Source organism: Ictalurus furcatus, chromosome 24 (genome assembly GCF_023375685.1).
Source record: "Ictalurus furcatus strain D&B chromosome 24, Billie_1.0, whole genome shotgun sequence".
Taxonomy (NCBI): Eukaryota; Metazoa; Chordata; class Actinopteri; order Siluriformes; family Ictaluridae; genus Ictalurus; species Ictalurus furcatus.
The window spans coordinates 19,012,380-19,035,147 of NC_071278.1; the positions used below are offsets into that span (position 1 = coordinate 19,012,380).

At 38.7% G+C, this 22,768-nt stretch overlaps 1 protein-coding gene across 2 annotated transcripts; it reads left to right on the forward strand.

Annotated features, from left to right (window-relative positions):
• Positions 1-6,034: 6,034 nt before the first annotated feature.
• On the forward strand, positions 6,035-20,793 carry eif3eb (eukaryotic translation initiation factor 3, subunit E, b). Of its 2 annotated transcripts, XM_053612521.1 has the most exons (13): positions 6,038-6,187; positions 6,636-6,753; positions 6,979-7,096; positions 8,474-8,516; positions 8,688-8,792; positions 10,197-10,322; positions 12,498-12,622; positions 13,774-13,900; positions 14,607-14,708; positions 18,440-18,549; positions 19,066-19,168; positions 20,233-20,367; positions 20,525-20,793. In XM_053612521.1, the coding sequence occupies exons 1-13, from the start codon at positions 6,098-6,100 to the stop codon at positions 20,561-20,563; spliced, it is 1,341 nt and encodes a 446-aa protein (XP_053468496.1). In that variant the 5' UTR covers positions 6,038-6,097; the 3' UTR covers positions 20,564-20,793. The 2 variants fall into 2 exon arrangements, with proteins under 2 accessions (XP_053468497.1, XP_053468496.1); XM_053612522.1 differs by lacking the exon at positions 14,607-14,708 and having other exon boundaries at positions 6,035-6,187.
• The last annotated feature ends 1,975 nt before the right edge of the window (positions 20,794-22,768 follow it).

Sequence of the window (22,768 nt, forward strand, 5' to 3'; positions counted from 1 at the left end):
AATCTGTTAACTTTGGTTAAGTAAGCTTTGGTTGCTAGGCAACATAGCAGGCAAGGATTAAGGTATTCTATGGACAGAACAATGGGTTAATTATTAGGAATATTCTTTATAATAATACATTGATGGTGTATGCCTTGAAACAGTGCTCTTGCGCTACGTTGGTGATCTGAAGGTACTTATTTCTGAGCAAGCATGATTTGATTATGCAGTGTGAGTGAGGATGTTGCTCCAGCATCCCTGCTCATTATAGTCTGGGTGCCAGTATAACTGTAAAGTCGGTTTGCTTAATCCAGTTTTGAACCTATAAAATCATTTTATTAAGCAAATTAGTTCAAAACCAAGCTTCTTAATACAGAATTCAGCCATGAGATTCTTAATACAGGATCTCAGCCAATCAGAAGTTTGGAAAAAGACCAGGTGTTGCTTTTCCAATCTTTAACTGTCAAATTTTAATGAGCCTGTGCCCACTGTGGCCTCAGATTCATGTTCTTGGCTAACAGGTGTGGAAACCTATGAGGTCTACAGCTGTTGTAGCCCAACTGCCTCAAGGTTCAATGTGTTGTGTGTCCTGAGATGCTTTCCTGCTCACCATGCTTGTAAAAAGCAATTATTAGATTTACCGTAACCTTCATGTCAGCTAGAACCAGCTTGACCATTCTCCTCTGATCTCTCTCAGTCAACAAGACATTTCTGCCCTTACACCAGTTTTTTTTTGTTTTTTACACTGTGTGTAAACTTTAGTGACTGTTGTGCATGAAAATCCTAGGCGATACTAATACTTTCAAAGAACTGAATTTGCATTTATTATGATTAGTAAATCTGGCACACATCATTTTGGATTCATTAATCATTGAATATAAGGATGAGGCCCAGATCTTTCACATACAGCTTTTCTCATATAGTCTGTAAATTATAGTCTCACATCAGTGATTCAGTGATTTTAGATTAAGTTAGCTGAAGCTAGCCAGTTTCAACTTCAAACAAATACAACTCCTCCCTTCAAAGCCACACCCACAAAACGCTAGGCCAGAAGGAGGGGCTCTCTGTGCTGACAGGCATCGTGATTGATAGGCAAGTAGAGACAACCTTTTTTCCTGATTGTTTAGAGACTGTTAATCCACATCATCTTGTTTACAGAGCCCCTTTTGCATCATAGCTCCCATGGCAACAAGTTCCAAGTACAGTATATCTCATTTTCCCTTGGAGAGTTCATGTATTAAAATGCCTTTGGGTTTTTAAAGTCTCATTGTGCATTTTTACCCTCAGTTCAAAGCCATCTGTCTTTCTTGTATTGTTCATGATGTTGTTGGTTTTTTTTTACTTTGTGCCTCTGGTTTAATGATTATGGATGCAAGGTGTTTTATATTGTCCACTCATGTCCTGATTTTTTTTTTTAATTGCCCAAAATGAAAAACATGGTTTGAGAATGCACTTGAATACTATGTTTAACTATAGGAACCACAGACACTGGAGACTGTCTCCTGAGCATATAATCTTATTGACTGCTATACTGAAAGGAGAAGCGCCAAAGGAGAACTGAGAGGAGAATTTCCAACTATTTCAAAGAGTGTTCTGAAGGAAAAACAAGAAGATGCCCATTCATTTTGAGTGAATGTGTTGAATCATTTCACAGCACCAAAAGTGTTCATAATTCTGTAAGATGCATAATTTAGCAGTGGGAGCAATCTAAGATTAATCGTGTAGTGAAAAAAGCTTTACTCACCTGCCCTTTGATTCATGCTGCTATTGCAGAGTCTGACATTTCTCTCTGTGGCTCCATCATCGGTCCTTTGGGGTGGTTATGAAATGTTTCCATCTCATATTGATTTAATTTTTTAAGTGCACCATGGGTCACCGGGGCAATGTGAAACAGAATAAATCTGAATCATTTACACCAAAGTATGTTTTCACCTCAGCCTGGTCTAAGATAAGAAAGCTCCTTCAGTATATCTGCTTTTGTGTCAGAGCTCTGGTGAAAGGTTGGAGTCACAATAAGTCCCAAATTCACCATGAAGCACTTACTGAAATGTAGAAATACTGCACAGCCAGCGTATCGGAAAAAATCGGAAAACTGTAATAGACTACTTCTAGACTTTTAAAAGCCACAGACAAAATGTGACGGATGTTTACTTTGGAGTTTAGAAATGAGAACACAGATGGATGAAGCAATTATTGCTTTCATTCCTTCAGGGCTTTTGTCAGTCAGTGATCAGGATCAATAAAGCAAACCTCCACTCATAAAGACAAGTGCTGTGAGTCTGGCACCCTGGCAGGCAGCGCCCACACAGTCTTTTCATTACCACGTCCTTGTACCTACAACCTGCTCCTGCTCCTTTTCAGAACAAACAAGACCATCTGTCAAAGCTGTTCATATACAAGGGAGGGAAAATACCAGCATGTGTATGATTACAATAGAGATCCATGAGTCCCTTCAGTAAGAGCAGACACTCCTATTATGTTTTTTCAGATATTACCTTCAATGTAGTGTGTTACACAGCTGTTTGTGAATGTAAAAACTCTGCAAAGTTTCAGAAATCAAAGTACACGACAAATTTGGGAGTTATTGACTCCCAAAAATGAAAATGACAACAAAATGTATACACTAGTGAGTGGAGCTGGATATAGACAAACAATTTATCTAATTAAGTGTCATAATATCACAGTTTACACATTGTATAAATGAAATTTCAATAGATTGAAAATTGGGGCACAGATTCATGCCATTTTGGCTCTTATATAATATTCCTTTATTCTTATTCTTCCCTCTGTACTCTCTGTACTCCCCTCTGTCTATTTCTCGATCTCTCTCGCTCTCAAAAAGATTGAAAACTGCTCATTTCTTTTCCTCATACATCACAAAAGGTATATTTGCATCGATCAAATATATTAAGTTCTGCATAATGTTTGTCAAATTGACTTGAATAATCAGCAGAGGAAGCACAGAGATATTTCTGCCATGACATCACTTTCAGTCTGTCAGCTTTAACCACCGATATCGCATCATCCTCATACAAATCAGTACAATTTACTTCAATTAATTAACTCTAATGCACTTAAATTCACTCAAATGGCAAGAAGAGACAGTAGGAGGTAGATGATTTATATAAGATATTAAAAACAAACATCTTCTGATCTTCCTGAAGTAGTCAGCTACTTAAATTAGGTGAACTGTAATATAATACAATGACATATCTTTCTAATTAGAATACCTGTGTATTATTATTATTATTATTATTATTATTATTATTATTATTATTATTATTGCTTATGTGCTTTTTATACATGTACAGTTGGCTGTAAAATTTTAAGTGTAACACATTAAAACCAGAGAACCTGAAGGAAACCCATATGAGCACAGGGAGAACAGACAGTAATCTGAGCCCAGAAATGAACCGGGGACCCTGGAGCTGTGAGGCGGTAATGTTACCCACTGCACCAATGTGCCAGCCTATGATATAATACAGTATATTATACAGCAGTTCCAGTCCACTAATTAGATTGGAGAAGCAGTGTTCCAAGAGTGTTGATATTTAGTATAACATCACAGATGCCCTTCACTGATTGTATCACTCAATTTGTCTGTGTTCACTGCATACAAATTCCAATTCTAACTATATTATGTTACCTTGAAACCATTACTGCACTTACGACAGGATGTCAGTGAGTTAGTGCATTGCATAGCAACAAGCAAAGCTCTATCCAGTTGTGGCTTCTTTAGGAACTATTTTCAGTGACAGAGCAAAAAAAATTGGCCTTGTGCCATCACAGCTGTGTTGACATTCAGTACAACGGCACTCTTGCTTGTGCGATATTGCTTAAATATAATATCATATCACATCATGGCATATCATTTCTTCCACACTAAGATGAAGGAAGGGTTTCTACAGGTTATCCATTGCAATCCAATTTACAGTTAAAATGAACTCTGGGAAGATAGGATTTTAACTATAATGATATGTGGTGTAAAGATCAAGCAGCCTTCAAGAGAACGGATTTCATGCAAACATCTCTGTCTGTTATTTTGAATAAAATGTACGGATATTAGTTAGAACACCAGCAGTTTTTCTGTGCTCTCACTTTCAGTTGCTTTCATGAAAGTGTTGCATTTAGAAAAGCAGGTACTGTAGATGTAATCTATATCGTGTGTATCTTCTGCTTTGAATTGTATAGACTGCAAAATCCAATGGTAAGATCAAAGACTGGGTGAAAGACTTGAGAATCTCATCAAAACCTAACACTGTAATATTTTCAAAAATAAAAAAAAGGTTTCTTTTTTGCCCCGTCAAAATCCACTGAGCAATGTTACGCACAGTGTGGCAGCTGAGAAAAAAGCCTTGTCATCCTAATTACCACCCCAAATCTGAGATCACATCACAGATAGATCTATTACACCACCAGTGCTATTTATTCAGGCTTACTGCATCCTATCTAGCACTACCTGTCATTGCAGTGTCCTAGCAATTCTAACCAAATCCCTTCAGTATGTCTGAGCAAATGCAGATATCTTCAACACAAGTAACATTTATCTTTATTAGATTGTTGTTAAACAAATTTAAATGGTCATATTCTTCTGGCAGATATTTTTATTTCAAGCTTTTATTTCTCGAAAGAAAATTATCTGCAAATAGAATAAGACTATTTTCTGTTTTATGTTCGACATTAGTAAATTTGTCTAGATATAGGCTTTAACTTATATTTATCAGCTATAGTATTAGATAACATAACATAACATTTATTAAAGATAATGTTACTTGTTAAGGAATCATTTTCTTGCAGTTTTTATAGAGCAATGATGACGTTAATACATTTCTTCCACTATGTTGTCATTCATTCTGCACCTAAAAACAAATGACATATTCTGCAAATGCAACTTTCTATGCATATAGTGCTCTCCACATTTATTGGCACCCTTCATAAACATGGGGAATATAATTATATAAAAATTAATCAATGTAATTCGAAGTTTCCTATCAAACAATAAGACTATTTATCAACGCTCTATCAATTTAATTAGAACTTTTTTTAATGCAATTTTTTTTTCTACAATACATGTGCCAAAATGATTGACAACACTATGGGACATTTTAAATAGATGTAAGTGATTATCCATGCTTCCATACATTTTCTGTACTGCTTATCCTACAGAGAGTCGTGGGGGAGCCTAGAGCCTATCCTAAGGAATACAGGGTCACAAGGCAAGGGACACCATGGACGTTCGCCAACACATCTCACACACATTCACACACCCATTCACACGCAGGAAAACTTGGATATGCCAACCACCCTACAAAACATGTCTTTGGACTGGGGAGGAAACTGGGGGAAACACCTGAAGCACTGGGAGAACATGCAACCTCCATGCACACAGGGTGGAGGTGGGATCCAAGTCCCCAACCCCGGAGGTGCGAGGCAAACGTGCAGACCACTAAGCAACTATGTGCCTCTACAAATGATCATATAAAATAACAATAACAAAACAAACAAACTCTAACTTTACATAATTCTATGTTATGTTTAATTTCCTCTCAATCCCATGCCTTTAACCATGTTCCTTTCCTATAGGAAATGAAATGTGTGTTGGCACACATGTGAAATCCCTTTGTCATCCAAAGAACTTTCAAATAACCGGTTCTCAGAGTCAGGTCTGCAAACTCTCAGGGGTTCCTAAAGCATATACAAGGGGTTTTTGATTTTTTCATTTTGTTACAGTGCTGGAAATCCACCATCATTAAACGTATTGTGCTGATGACTAATGTCACATGGAATGTATCGTTTTAATTAAAAAAAAAACAAACAAACACTTTGATAAACTCTCTGGAAATGTTCTTGTACACATACATATGTACTAAGGGGTCCGTTTGACAGTTTAAGGGGTCTCTGACTGTAAAAAAAAAAAAAAAAAAAAAAAAATCCGAGTATCTCTGGTGTAGAGCATAAACAAATCTTTTGAATAATATTCTGACTCGCTCGTCACTACGAATCGACTCACCGGGATTCGTTTCACAGAATCGTTCGAAAGAATGTCTCATTCTAGAATCGACGTCACAACATTATAGCGGGGTTTCAATAAAGTTTTTTCAGCTTCTTTCATCTCAAAATGGCGGATTACGACTTGACAACCAAAATCGCGCATTTTTTAGACCGGCATCTAGTTTTTCCGTTATTGGAATTTCTATCCGTTAAAGAGGTAAAAGTGTTCTTATACTAAGTGTTTGTAGTGTGATATTTGTTTATTTATGGACCGGTATTTAATGTATGAACTGACTCACGTGCAGCCGCTAGCTAGTATCCGGCTTGGAGGCTAGTCGCGTATGGGTATGGTTAGCTAACGAAATCCATTGCTGACAAGCCCTCTCAGTTCCATTAATAGCAATTTGTTCTCCATATCTCTGTTATTTCAACTTTATTGTTATGGGAAGTCAAATATCTTTTACAGCTATTTATAATACAGACGTTTATAACTGATTAGGGCATCTTATTATCTGTTAAACAACCTGGATCCCCAAACAGTTTTGTTTTGTTAGCCGATTTATTCAAGCAGCTTAGTGTATCGTTAGCCTTGATGCAGAAGTTGAAGTGAAATCTGTATTTATTTATTTAAATTATTTAATTTATTTATCACCCCCTCCCCCCAGATTTACAATGATAAAGAGCTCCTTCAGGGGAAGCTGGACCTCCTCAGCGACACCAACATGGTGGACTTCGCCATGGACGTCTATAAGAATCTTTATGCAGACAGAGAAATTCCACACGGTAAGTGTGTCCAGCTTTCTTATTTACTGAGATCTCATCAAATCATCTCTGCCATTAAAATAACTTGTTACCCAGAACATGAGTGGTTAAGGGATTGCTCAGACTGAGTGTTCTCCTCTGAAGTGAAACACTCCAGCTTTTACTTTCTAATATTATTATATTAATAATCATATTAATGTAGCCATGGGCATGAAGTGCTGTGTCCTTGTTCATTTGACTGTGCAGCGTTGAGAGAGAAGAGATCTACGGTTGTGGCCCAACTGAAACAGCTACAGTCAGAAACGGAGCCCATCGTCAAGATGTTTGAAGATCCAGAGACCACCAGGCAAATGCAGTCTACCAGGTCTGACCAGCTGCTTATGTTGCATTCACACTTTGTAATTATGAAGCGGCTGTGACTCGGGTGGTAGGGCGGGTCGTCCACTAATCGTAAGGTTGGCGGTCCGATTCCCGGCCCACGTGACTCCACATGCCAAAGTGTCCTTGGGCAAGAAGTTGAGGTTCAGCAAGACACTGAACCTCAAGTTGCTCCTGATATCAAGGGTTAGGCAGTTCTGCTACCATTGGTGTGTGTGTGTGTGTGTGTGTGTGTGTGGGTGAATGAGAAACAGTGTGAAGTGCTTTGTAGTACCACTAAGGTTAAAAAGCGCTATATAAGTGCCTACCATTTGTTTTCAGGTGCACCATGAATGTTAGCTAGCTTGATCAATTTTAGTTTCTTTTATTATATACTTTATTGCTGCTACACTACAAAATAGTGTCCTAAAAGTCTCCATATACAGGGAACTTTTCAGTTTATGGTGTGGATGTCCACTTATCGGTTGTCCATCGCAAACTTGCGACAGTGTCCCGATCCAGCCATGAGAAGGATTTCAATACATTCTGCAATGCCTTTTGTCAAAGGCATTCTTAAAGGCTTTCTGGAAGGAAAAAAAAAGTACACGCACATATACTTACATTTTGCTTAATAGTTGCACCATGGTCCTGGAGAAACGCCATTTTGTTCCAGTACATACTAGCTAAATAGAGTAATGACAATGAAAACTGACTTGACTTGATTATAATATACACAAAAGGTTCCCAACCATAGTCCTGATGAGGAGGTTCTCAAGGACTAGAGTTGGGAACCTGTTGTTTTGAGAACCCCTTGTCCTGCACCTTTTAGTGTAGTTCCTGCATTAACACGCGCACACTCGTACTCTCTCTCCCTCCCTCCAACTCAGGAAAGGTTGCTAATTAGCTTATTAGTTGAATTAAGGTGTGTTCGAGCAGAGAAAACACTGATGTGCGCAGGACAGGGGGGTCACCAGGACCAGGGTTGGGAACCTGTCCATAATGTAAGCAACATTTTCAGATGCTAGCCAGTGGCTATGATTTTAACGGTGTCGCTCGTTAAGTCCTAGTCATTTTCTAAATTTTGCTTGCATTGTGTAAAAGAGGATTATATTAATAAATATTAATCAAAATCAGGAAACATCTGCCATTTGTTACCAAAACCTGGAAGATTAAAAGTCAGTAACTATCATGTGCAAGTTCCTGTGGGTCAGAAACTATATTTATTTATTTATTTATTTATTTATTTAGTTCCCATCATGCATGAAGGCACTATTATTCCTTATGGACATATGAAGTCTTTTCTAAATAAATAAATAAATAAAACTTGTGTAGATAATGTCATGTTATAAGAATGATGTGAAGTGGTTGATGTTATTTCTTGCAGAGACGGGAGGATGCTGTTTGATTACTTGGCTGAGAAACACAATGTAAGTTTTCTCTGACCCTCCACTACGTTTTTGTTGGTCCACTGCATATTCGTTTAGCGTGTATCGCTTACGTTCCCTGTAATCGCAGTTTAAAGCTTTTAAAGTCATTGTGTACTTTCACTAAAGGTAGAATTAAAATCAAGAGTAACTTACATGTCCGTTTGTTTTCAGTTTCGTCAGGAGTACTTGGACACACTTTACCGTTATGCCAAGTTCCAGTACGAATGCGGTAACTACTCTGGTGCTGCCGAATATCTCTACTTTTTCCGTGTATTGGTGAGTTTCTCTTTCATTTTGGTCAGATCCGTTTGTCTTTGTGTTTTTTTTTTATTTTTTGTAAGTCAATTAAAAAAATTCTGGATATGAAATGGCAAAGAGCTGTGATAGCTGGTGCATGACGTGTTTGCTCATTAAGGGCACATGAAACTGGTCATTGTTTTGAAACAAGTAAGGTTGTTTGGCTAGACCAGGGGTGGGGAGTCTTATCCGGAAAGGGCAGGTGTGGGTGCAGGTTTTCATTCCAACCAAGCAGAAGCCAATCTTGAAAGCCAAGATCAACTGATTAAGCAGGTGGAATCAGGTGTGCCTCCTACTTGGTTTGAATGAAAACCTGCACCCACACCGGCCCTTTCCGGATAAGATTGCCCACCCCTGGGATAGACTCTTGTAAAAATCCACCATTTTCAACTTCTCTTCACACAGGATAAAGCAATCTTCCAAACCGATTCACTTTTCACTATATATGCTCACTGTATAGGGTATAACAGTGCGACTGCAGATCCTACATAGTACGCTGTAATCTAAGGTTGGGCGATATGAGGTGCGTGATATTGTATCATGATTCTCAAAGACATTTCTTCAATACACAATACGTATCGCAATATTCAGCAAGACAGTAGTGTTCCGTAAAAAAAGATCAAATGTTTGATGTGTTTTTAATGTCTGCAAAATATAAGTGTTTTAATTAAAAAGTAACGATGTATAAAAAAAAATTACAATTATGAAAAAATGTAATAGATTGTTAATAATTAAATGAATACAAAATCTGAAAAAAATTAAACTTGTGCAACTTTAAAGAAGAAAAAATATTTTTCAAATCAGCTGCTTCCAGTCGCTTTGTGATAATGAAACAAAAAGTAAAGATATTAAGATATCCATAATATCTCTGAAAATAGTATCATGACATAATTTATGATCTCGTTGTCTTGCCTGGCCGTACTGTTGAGTACAGAAAACAGCGGTTCCAATAAGTTTTATAAACTTATTCCTAAATCAAGTCTTTTTGCCAAACGCAAAATGCATGTTTTTCGATAGACTTTTAGTTGTAACAGCACAACTACAAGTAAAACATGGGATCTTAAACATTGTGTACTTATGCCTCTAATTATTGTACATGATTGCATTTCGTGTAATATTTTGGCAGCATTAATAACCATATACCTTTATGCAATGAACTAAAGGGATTAAAAGTGAAGGAAACGAATTCTGGGAAACTAGTGTGGATATATAGAGACTTCTGTGTGGTAGATCGGATTCTCCAGCAGCATTAACTTGTGTCCTAATGATGAGTCGTTAAGTTACTAATGGTCTGTGATGATAAAGAATTGAAACGTGACCAAAATGACAGTTTATTTTTGCCTTGTTTTTTTTGTTTAAACTGAACCCACTTTTTTGTGTCAGGTTCCTTCCACAGACAGGAATGCTCTGAGCTCTTTGTGGGGAAAACTGGCATCTGAGATCCTCATGCAGAACTGGGAGGCAGCCATGGAGGACCTGACCCGTCTCAGAGAGACCATCGACAACAATGTGAGTCTGCTGAAAGTGAGCTTGTTCAGGCCAGAGTACTTCATGGTGTGCTATATTTTACTATTAAAAATTCTATATGTAGTGATAGGGCTGCACAATGAATCATGTTTTTTGATCATTGTTACGGCCCAGTGCAGGTTAGGCCGCACAGAGTAACCAGCTCGGGATTCGATGCAAATTTGACCTTTAAATAAGGGAGGCCAGAAATAACAACACAACCAGGTTTGTGTTAAAAAGTTGTGGTATATTGTAACACAATTATATACAAACAACTATACAATGAACCAACACCAACAGACGTACCTTCAGGGTGGGCCAAGGCCAAAATAACAAACAAAAGGATTCTTTTGTTAGGCAGCTAGCTTACCTAAAAGGAAAATAAAGAAAATACAAGTAATTCCCTAACTTAACTACCTAAGCCAAAACCAGAGACAAAAGGACCCTCTCCCAAAAGAAATGGCAGCCACACCCCTACTGCCGGTGAACCAAGTGAACATATATACAGTGGTGAAGAATATACATAAACAAATACAGGGACAACCAAACTCAAAGTCAAAAACCAGAACAGCAGTCAGAATACAGAATTTGATAGCCACAAGGGCAAGCAACACGAAAAAAAACAATCTCCTAACAACAGATCATACGTCACCACCTCCAACATCCCACACCATTCTCACGCCTCTTCCTCTCTAAATATGGCCACCATTTATTGATGTCATCATGAGGCGAGAGCAAGGCAGGCTAGGGCAGGCTGGAAACTCTGGGAGGGAGTTCGGAATTCGAAACGCATTCAAATGGACGCACTGATAAGACCGATGTCTTTTGCGCTATCTACAATAAGGAATTTGCATACCATCGAATCAGTTCTAGCCTGAAATACCACCTGAACTCAAGGCATGTTTTAGTGAGCTCTACAGTTAGCACAATCCCTGGCTACTACAGTCAACACTCTTCTCCAAACCACAGAGCAGGCAGCACACAATGAGTAACTCTACATCGGGAAAAACTACCAAATGCAAGCGCTAAATGGATTACTATGGATGCCCTTAACGGCTATGCATTATTCATTGTTTTTTTCTTTCTTGTTTTCTCATGATCTCGACATAACAAAAGTTATTTTCTTGCGATCACGACTTCCTGCAGCATCATGGATGAACAGGTTCATTTTTACTTTGATCAGGGACTCGCTCAAGAAGAAATAGCTCTGTTTGTCAGCGATTGACAACTTCCACATTAGTGTCTGACGCTTTAGAAGGGGACACCCCTCTCTCTTAATGCCAAGTTGAAGTCCCTCTCTACAGCGAGTTATTATTCCATGTATGACGGCGATGGCGAAGACGCCAACATGCATGCAACACCAGTCCCATTCACAAGGTGCAAGATTTTCTCATGATAAAATGACCTCATGAGAAAACAAGAAAGAAAATAAATAAATAATGCATGGCCGCTTAGGGCCTCCGTAGGTTTCTGAGGATTGTAGGCCTGTTAATATAGTGGAAGACCAGGGGCTGATGGAAGCACTCCGAATTGCGTCCTCTGATACAACCTAAAGGTTTATATGTAATAAATTCTATGTTGAATCAACTAAAATAATATATTTCTTTCTAAAGATACTTTTTTGTAATATGTATTCAGTACTTTTCTCATCTAACACAATAATGACTTTAATTATCTTTTGGGGGTAATTTCTCAGCCAGAATTTATGTGCGGTTAAAACGGCACATCAAGTAATTAATTGGATTAAAATTTTTAATCGATTGACAGCCCTAATTTTAACACATGTTAATTCATATGCATTAAATCAATACAAGTAATATTGCTTATGGATGAATAATACATACGTTGGTTGTTAATAATGGTAGTTGCAGAAACACTTGTAATTTCATTATTCACCAAAATAATCACGATTGATTGATTGATTTATTTTTATAGTGCAGCCTTATTTGAGTTCTTTGCTAACCTGCTCTGTCAGCTATAATAATGATTAGGACACTAAGTCATGTAGTGCGCATTAATCCTATAAATCTGTGTGTTTCAGCAGGTTATTAGCTGAGCTCTGTGCGTTACGCGTCTATGTTACAGTGCGATCACTTTACAAACGCATCTGTATTACAGAGAGTTTTCACAGTGTACTGTGTGCGTGTAATGTGCATATACTTATTGTGTACGTTGCAGTCGGTGAGTTCTCCTCTCCAGTCCCTGCAGCAGAGGACGTGGCTCATTCACTGGTCTCTGTTTGTTTTCTTCAATCACCCCAAAGGCCGGGACAACATCATCGATCTGTTCCTGTACCAGCCTCAGTGAGTGCGCCTTCAGCAACGTGCTTGGAAACCATACTAGAGTAAATGCGCGGTTTTTAAGCGGTGAATAAAAAGCCGTTTGAAACGCAGGAATTTGGGAGGCAGCAGTGCATTTTAGCATGATGAGATGACAAGCTCAGACCCAACTTCAGCATGTCGGTATAATTTAAAGCGTACATCCAGCCTCTGTTTGTGCTCATCTTCTGGCTTTGTGCATATTTGAAAAATGCTCATTTGTGGGTAGATAAATGTTTGCGTGCGGAGGCGGGCCAAGCGCACATACTTTATACCCTCAGGGCTTCAGTTACGGAGTGTACATTGGTTCAATGCAGAGATTGTCAGCCACTGTGTGCTCCATCTATTCACGGAAAGATATTAGATATTTGCGTGGTGTACAATTCTCAGCATTGCCGTGGCACTGGAACAAGTGTGTATCATTTACAGCAGTTATAGTATTTAATAATCCCAGTCTCACAGCTCCAGCTCATACACTCATACCAGCGTAACACATTCCATTATTTCACTACTAGTTCAAGTATGTTATGAGTATTAATAGTGCACTGCATTTTATTGAAATTCATAGTGTTCTCTATATGTGTACACTTTTTAGTGGTTTAACACTCGATGGTGCACTGCAAGTGTTTCCAATTTTGCAAACAGTCTTAAAAAGTGCAATCTGATTTACTAACAGCGTTCATGAAGGATTCAATTTTTCAAACAAGCTTGATAACACATCATGAGCGCTTTACATATTTGCTTTCAGTGAATGTGTAATTTGGGGTGTTTCTGCCCGAATGGACAAATCACGATCCTAGACACCCGGAACATGCAGATTACATATCCAGGCTATTAGGTTTTTTTTTTTTTTTAATTCTCTGTTGCCCTGCTGTCAAGTAGGTTCAGTTGGTTGCAGATAAACCAGACATTAGCACTTGATTTATAATATTCCCCAGACTTGATTTCTAATATCCTTTATTTTTGAATCTCAGTAAATGGGTGCCTGTGCATTAGGCATAAGTTCAGAAAGACTTCTGCAGGTTGATGAGTAAAGCACACTGAGGTTTTCCAGCATGTGTCTGTAATACAGTGTAGTTCAGGGTGCTTACTGTTGGTTGTTGTTTTTTTTTGTTGTTGTTGTTTTGTTTTTGCAGGTATCTGAATGTTATACAGACCATGTGCCCACACATCTTGCGCTACCTAACCACAGCGGTCATCACTAATAAGGATGTGAGGAAGCGCAGGCAAGTCCTCAAAGACCTGGTCAAAGTTATTCAACAGGTGAGATACCATTCTATACACTAGAGCCTGAGGTAAAGCATGCATCTGTAGGCATAGTGCTACAAAACTTGTGAAAATAATTTAGGATTTTTTTTTGGTTTGTTTTTCTGGGCAGCTAAACAGAGTTTATTTTATATGGTTATCCAAGGCGTGAGGTTCATCCAGAGATCGTTCAAGTTCTATGTAGTGTGTTTTTCATTGTGCTCTCAGTAGAAAGAAAATCTATAGTAGTATAATACTGCAGGTTGATTAAATTGGCCATTGTAGTTTAATGATCCCTACAGACAGCCCATTAAGCCTCATGATGTATTGACATGCTACAACAATAGGATTGTAGCTGTATATTATAAATTAATGATCCATTTTTATGACACAAATATCCAGGTAGGGGTGTGTATATGTATGTGTGTGTATATGTGTGTGTGTGTATGTGTGTGTATGTGTGTGTATGTGTGTGTATGTGTGTGTATGTGTGTGTATGTGTGTGTGTATATATATATATATATATATATATATATATATATATAAATATATATAAAATAGAGATTTTTTCCCCTGTGTGATTTATTGCACTGCTCCATGTTTAAATTGCTGCATGTGGAAGTAGCTCCTGGTGAGCTGCCTGCTTCCATTCCTGAATAGTTGATGCTAGCTGTCACATTAGTGGAGGGATAATGCTAAGTTCTGTTTTTCTTTCTTGCCTCAGGAGTCTTACACATACAAGGATCCCATCACGGAGTTTGTGGAATGCCTGTATGTTAACTTTGACTTTGACAGCGCTCAGAAGAAACTCCGGGAGTGTGAGTCGGTAAGGCTCACTACTGTGTGTGTGTGTGTGTGTGTGTGTGTGTGTGTGTGTGTGTGTGTGTGTGTGTGTGTGTGTGTGTGGCTGGGCTAGACTTGTCATCTCTGGTAGTTGGAGCCAGATGGTGGCTTATGGCTTGTAATACATCCTGTTGCATTGAGCTCAAGGTCCTTTTATCCACTAGAGAACCCTGTCCTGTTTAATTTACTCCTTTTACTCAAAATGCCACTGTTGTCAGAACAAAGGCCTCCAAGCTTTTCCTCTGAACGACACGACTCTCAACTTTCAGTTTTTCAGAAAAGGATAATTCCACCCTGAAAGCCTTGCATATCGATAGTTATCATTAATTCATGTGACGTTCAGTTGTGTCCAATATTTATTTGATTAAGCTTCTTTTATTAACATGATCTATTTTCACTTGAAAACATGGATTCCTATGTTACCCACAATGCTATTCAACTACCTGCTTATAGTGGCTCCAGGGGAGCCATCATACTTGTCATCTCACTGATCACTATCTAGCCAAGCTGCGTTAGCTTAGGCGTTACCATGACTTTAAGCTCAAAAGAAGTCGGACTTTACTGTGATTGGCAGGACCCACAGCTAATCTGGAACGAGTGAGTTATCCACAGAGTCACGAATATTGGGACACGTCAGTACAGAATATTATGTTACTATACCAATGGTCTCATTGTTATTTAGGCATCCTAATTAGAGCATAGAATGTTGTTTGTGACACAGTCTTGAATTCTCATTGAATGTGTATTGCTGGTAGCTGCTAGGTCAACCCACGTGGTGACTAAGGACACACACAAGGCATGTTATAAGATGTGCTTCTGCAAGTCGCTTGCAATAGCATACAACCCCAATCCCAAAAAAAGTTGGGACAGTATGGGAAATTCTAATAAAAACAAAGAGGAATGATTTATAAATGTAGTTTGACTTGCATTTAAACAACAAAGGAATAAAGACAAGGTATTTGACATTTTACCTAATCAACTGCATAGTCTTTTGATGGTAAATGTTTATTGTGAAATTGATCCATGCTACTCGTTCCAAAAATGTTGGGACGGGGCAATTTAGCACTTATAGCTATGTGACGAGTTGAAATAAGAAGGTGATGTGAAACAGGTGAGACAGTCGTTTAATCAGAGAATATAAGGAGCCTCCAAAAAACCACTTCTGAATGTTCATGATCTCCGATCCCTCAGACGTCACTGTCTTAAAAACAGTCATGAGTCTGTAATAGAGATCCTGACATGGACTCGGGAATACTTTGGTAAACCTTTGTCTGTTAACACCATTCGCCGCTGCATCCACAGATGCAAGTTAGGGCTTTACTATGCAAAGCAGAAGCCATACATCAACACTGTCCAGAAGCTCCGCCCACTTTTCTGGGCTCGGTCTCATCTGAGATGGACAGTAAGACAGTGGAATCATGTTTTGTGGTCCGATGAGTCGACATTTCAAATCGTTTTTGGACAAAACAGCTGTTGTGTTTTCTGGGCCAAAGAGGAAAATTACCTTCCAAGCTGTTATCAGCGTCAGGTCCAAATGCCAGCGTCTGTCATGGTATGGGGGGTGTGTCCATGCACATGGGTAACTTGGACATCTGTGAGGGCAGCATTAATGTAGAAAGACATGTACACATTTTAGAGCAACATATGCTGCCATCCAGAGCAGGACAACGCCAAACCACATTCTGCACAGATTACAAGCGCATGCTTGCGTAAACAGAGAGTGCGGGTGCTAGCATGGCCTGCCTGCAGTCCTGACCTGTCTCCGATTGAGAATGTGTGGTGCATTATGAAGCACAAAATAAGGCAACGAAGGCCCTGTACAGTTGCGCAGCTGAAGAGGGATGTATGGGGGAAAATTCCCAAGTGTTATTAAAAGAAAAGCTGATGTTACACAGTGGTAAACAGTTGATGTCCCAACTTTTTTGGAGTGTGTTGCAGTTATCAGATATGAAATGGGTGTGTATTTTCAAAAATAAATTAAATTCACAAAGTAAAACATCAAATAATGTGTTTTCAATATAGTACAGGGTGAACTGAATTTTGAAATGACCTTTTTTTTTTTTTTTGTGCTTGTTTTTTTTCCCTCCATACTGTCCCAACTTTTTCGGAATTGGGGTTGTACATAGAGCCTCTTTAAATGCCATTGTACTGGCACTAACGGTTTCTTTCTGTGACATCAGAGAGTGGCACACTAACTGCTAACTTCTCACTCAAATAATGAAAAGCACATCACAGTTCTTTTAGTTTAAGCATATTTAATTCTTTTCAGAGTGGATCTTTCCTTTAATACAGAGTATAACTGAGACTATGGCATAAAATTATGGATATACTTATTTTATTACTCAGTGTTCATCATGAAATGATCACTAATGAGTTACTGAGGACAATTTAATATTTGCCACTGTTTCTTCTCCAGAATTGTGGCATGATTGGACTCCTGAAATGTGGCCATGATTAAAAAGAGCGCAATTAGGCTTCATTCTTCTGATTATGCTACACGAATACCAGCACTCGCTACCATTCCCTTTCATTGCTCTGCGTGCAGACTAATCATGTAGCCCACAGGATCTGCACCGAGACACAATGTGGCATGTAACAGTTCCGCACTCTGCCGATCTGTTTTCAACCCTGCACGATATTTTAGCGGATTTCTGCTGCAGAATACACACAAATAACGCGTGAGATTTCACTACTGTGAATTGGGTAGTAGGCCGAGTGTTAATTATTGACACGAGGATATTTAAAGACCCCTGGTTGAGGTAGTTTATAGCATTAATTAAAAATAATGGATAAATGATTTAATGTTTACTTCAGTTTGTTTACAGGTCCTTCTTAAGAATTCTAATTTGTAAAATGATTGTATTAAATTTACATGTTTTTTTATTTATAGTTACATTGTTAATGTGGTGTCATTTTGTTTTCTAATGTATGGAAAAAAAAAAAAAAGACTGCGTTTCACATAAACACACGAAGAGTATCAAGAGGTCACTCGCTTGGGGTGGGTGCTTGAGTTTATGACCAAAAGTGGCTGCAAAACAGCAAATGCGCTCAAGGTTAAAACATGCTCGCTAACAACTGTATGAATGTCGCCGCATAAAACTTTTTATGTAAAAAAAAAAAAATAAAAATAAAAACACCATGGCAATTGTGTGATTTGATATTGAGGTATTATGTAGTACATCGGTCCATCCAGGATGCTGCGATTTTTGTGATCACAGAAATGAACGCAGACTTGAGTAAACTCTGCAATATTCGGAGGAAATTACCGCAGATTTGGGCCAAGGTGCGTCACGTGACGTCCTCACAACGCACGCTCTGCCAGAGCCCTCTTCGATTCACGTGCGTCAAACATGAGTACAGCTACAAGGTCTCATTTACCAACAAACATCATCACTGCGAAAGGCCGTGCAAAATGTCTTAAAAAGCCGCCGCAAAATCGAGCATTTTTGTCCGCAGCAATCACAAAAAAACAACTGTGAAATTCTGTATGGACTGGTGTACAATTTCCGCTAAATAGTATTTCAAAGAATATTTTAATATTTTGTATGTCACCAAACCTGGACATTTGAAGTGGTATTAATTCTTAAACTGTTGCGTTTTATGTTCTGGTTAAGTGCAGACACAGACTCATGTCATATAGCTGGTTTTGTCTGCTTCCTTTTGTAGCCCCGTGCTTACAGATAATGTGTAATTTTTTTTTGGATTTGTCCTTAGGTACTAGTGAATGACTTTTTCCTGGTGGCTTGTCTGGAGGATTTTATCGAGAACGCTCGCCTGTTCATCTTCGAGACGTTTTGTCGGATCCATCAGTGCATCAGCATCAGGTACCAACTTTAAAGAGTAGCACACTAATCCTCTTAGCGCTGTAAATCGAGGTTAGCTTGGTGTGAACGTGCACTCTGCTGCCAAGATCATCGGGATTTCAGCCAAACCCTTAGGAGAGCGGATACAAATCACGGCAGGGTGTATTTTGGAGCGATAAAGATTGAGGCAAAACAAAAAAGAAGGGTACAGTACTTCTCAGTCCATGTGTGAAGGCATGGACGCCACGTCTACTCAGGTTTTGATACTTTTCCGTTTTGTTCTCTCACGTCACTGTGCTCACTGTAGCCTTTATTTTTACACTTGGTTATATTAATGTAATGTAGATGGCTTAATGGACATAATTCTTCAGGTTTAATGGATCTATTAATCAGAGTAGGCATGAACAATATTGATTTGACTTGAAATGGTTTGTGATTTATTGCTGTTTTTACATTTCCTCTGCTTTCCTTTCCTCTCTTTCTCTCTGCTCCTCGTGCTCTGCTCTGCTCTGCTCTGCTCTTCCACCCCATCTGCAGCATGTTGGCAGATAAGCTGAACATGACCCCCGAGGAAGCCGAGCGATGGATAGTAAATCTAATTCGCAACGCCAGGCTGGACGCTAAAATCGACTCCAAACTGGTAAGAAGCCCAGAGGCCCGATGCTTCACTTCCCATTAGTTCAGTCTGCCAGTGCCATGCAGTCTAGTGAAACCAATAAAGTGGCTGATGAGCCGTTAGATTTTATCAACAGCTTTTATTCCCTTATGCCTCTTCTGGGAAGCATCATGTGTGATTAGAAATTATTAGTGATGGGTAGAGAAAGTACCCATTACTAGTTTTCAGCCTTCATGCAAGTGAATCAGTGGTTTTTTTTGTTTTTTTTTTCTTCTTTCCAATAACACATTTCTGAGCTGCATGGTGGCTTAGTGAGTAGCACGTTTGCCTCGCACCTCCAAGGTTGTGGGTTTGAATTCTGAACCCCCGTGGTTTGGAGGTTTTCTCCAGTTACTGTGGTTTCCTCCGCCAATCCAAAGTTGTGTTGTAGGCTGATTGGCATTTCCAAATTGTCTGTACTGTGTGAACGTGTGTGCTTGTGCGCTGCGATCAGTTGGATCCCCGTCCCCTGCTCTGTGCCCCAAGTTCCCTGGGATTGGTTACAGCCCAAACCCCCCCCCCCCACACACACACACACACCCAACCCTGTGTAGGATAAGTGGTATGGGAAATGGATGAAAGCATGGAAATATGTTTGAATATTAACCCCCAACGTTTAAGAAGGCACTGTCAGGAACGATGTGTTATGATGTAAGTAATTTCCTAAACCTGCAGTTTCTATAGAACTTCTCATTTTGATTTCATAAGCTTAAAGTATTTATATTTATATATAAGATTGAAAGGCTAGACTATGACTAGGTACAGTTTCTGTTTTCATATCATTGGGTTTCATTCAGTGTTCTGAGCTTTTCCGTTTTTAATCAATATTCACTGCATTTTTATATTTATTTCCTGAATGATTTTTTTCCCCATCCTTGAATTTTTTCTGCATAATAAAAAATTGAGCTGCCTCTCTAAACATAAACTTGTTTATGAAACAGTTTTAAAACCAGCGTTACACCATTTTAACTTCCTTAAGTGAAAACTCCTGTCTACATCATTATCTAATGCATCTAGTAACCAGTTTAAACTGTCGTTGGCATCTGCAGGGTCATGTGGTGATGGGCAACAACGCCGTGTCCCCGTACCAGCAGGTCATCGAGAAGACTAAGAGCCTCTCGTTCCGCAGCCAGATGCTCGCCATGAACATCGAGAAGAAGCTCAGCCACAGCAACAGAAACGAGGTGCAGAATATAATTGAATGTTGCAGTAAACATGTCTTCTCTTAATTTGTTTTTATAGTATTTAAAGACTAATGCATGTTATGGAGTAGACATAATGTTGTTAAACAAAAATGATTCTAAGCTCCAGAAGAAACCAATAATTACATTTTCTTTACAGACACCGAACTGGGCTGCGCAGGACACCAGCTTATATTAGACCAGCGGGACATCCCCCATCCCCATCCCTATTCCCATAACACTCATCCAAGTGATGCACCTAGTATTTTAACTTTATCTCCAACTTCACTCCCAGTAACGAACCTTATGCTTTGATTAAATACTATACTTTGACAGAATTGCATTGTATTGTAACAATTACTGCACTGTTGCCTCCGTTCACTGCCAGTCAGTATCGATCACGTGTGAAATAAACACCTCCCAACTTTGTGAGCTTTTATATACATTTTATATTCCACACTGATGTTGACCTTATAGCATCCATGTAGGTGTTCTGATCACGGTTTCATGTCAGCAACTCATAAATTATACAAATATTTTCATTTATTTATTCATTGATTAAGGACTATTTCTTGATACTGAATGATTTCTGTGCTTGGGGCCAGTTAGTTTATTGAAGTGCGGAGTATCATTTGGTGACTCAGCTAAGAATTAATGACACAATTTTAGCTTGCAAGCAAAATATTTGGTAGATAGTATAATTTTCTTCAAATCTAAACAATGTCTAAAAAAAATTTAATTAGCCTAGAACAGGGGTTCCCAAACTTTTCCAGGGCAAGGCCCCCCAAATGGCATTAACATTTGACCGAGGCCCCCCTTTTGCAAGATGTCTTTAAAACACATTAAAAATACAGACTTCTGAATATATCCCCCTTTTTTTTATTAATAATTACATCTTTACATTACATTAGGAATTGAGTGTGTGTGTGTGTGTGTGTGTGTGTGTGTGTGTGTGTGTGTGTGTGTGGTTTCTGAGAGTGAGCATTTATTTTTCACACCAAATTGTTGAGGCCCCCTGGGCGCCCCCTGGTGGCCCCCACTTTGAAAACCACTGGCCTAGAATATTTGTACCTTTCTTTACATTTTGCTTTTTTCATTATTTAATCTTCAGTAACCTGATAAAAGGGTCTTGATAAATCCAAAGCATTCGGTGAAGCAGGAATACATCATTATGCCACCATTCACATTTGCATTATCACCTAGGGGCATTTAATCGTAGCCTTTCCGCCTGCTGGCTTGTTTTTGTGAGGTGGCAGAAAATCAAAGAACCCAGAGAAAACCCCCAGGGGGTTGCATGCAAAACTCTGCACATTACCCTGAGCTCATGATGAAGCCGAAGACCTTGGAGCTGTTAAGCAGCAATCAGTCCCTACAGGATTTCACTGGTTTTTGTTTTTTTTGTTTTTTTTTTGTGATTGTCGCGGCCAAAAATGCTTGATTTTGCTGTGTTTTATTTCAAAATTTGTGATGAAATGTTGCAAAGTTTTTTCTGTGGGAAACTACTTGAGTTAGCAAAATTGCAATTGCATGGTCTTTTGCAGTGATGTTTGTTTGTAAATGAGACCTTTTAGCTTAACTCATGTTCGATGCACGTGAATTGAAGCTGGCTTTCGCTGAATGTTTGTTGAATCTGCAGTAAATTAGAAAAATTCCAAGCTCTGCTTTTGTGTTAATTTCTGCGATCACACAAATCCTGGAGGGCCTGAGCATTGCTACTCGATAACTTTGCTGGTAAAAAACAAAAAAACATACTCTTTGATGAGTATGATTCTGAGTATAAGATTGAGTACATCTGCGGCATGCACCAGGAAGTAATTCCTCAGTTCAAATTTAAATTTGCATCTTTTTCCTTATTATGGCACATGTACTCTATCAGGCAAGGCATACTTTCCTAAAAATCTATCTTCTGGCTCAGTAACAGCGTTAGTAAATTGTACTCAAAAATGTACTAATTGAATTGGAACTATAACCTTATTCAAATCACTTGAGAGAGAAATTCAGGATCAGTGTGATGTTTACATGGAGTGAAAGCGAGCTATGTGCTCTGCAAGAAAGAAACTCCATCTTCCATGTAGCCACTACTGCAGTTTCTAGCTCTTCACTGAGTTTTGTCTGTTGTTACAGGTAGCACCGTCATACAGTGTCACAGTTTGTGATTATGTAGGTATAAAAATGCAACATGCTGAACTGGTGGCTATAAGCTTCCCTTTTGTTGTCCTCCTAACTCCATTGCAAATCTGAAAACAAACTTCAGACATCAGCCATGTCTTGGATGATTGACTGTTTGTGATAAGGGCAAATTAGATTTTTGGCTCAACTGTTTCTTTAAAATTGGAATTACTTGTGCTTTAGTACTGAAGGGTCTCTGGATTGATCCTGAGTTCGGGTTACTGTTTGTGTAGAG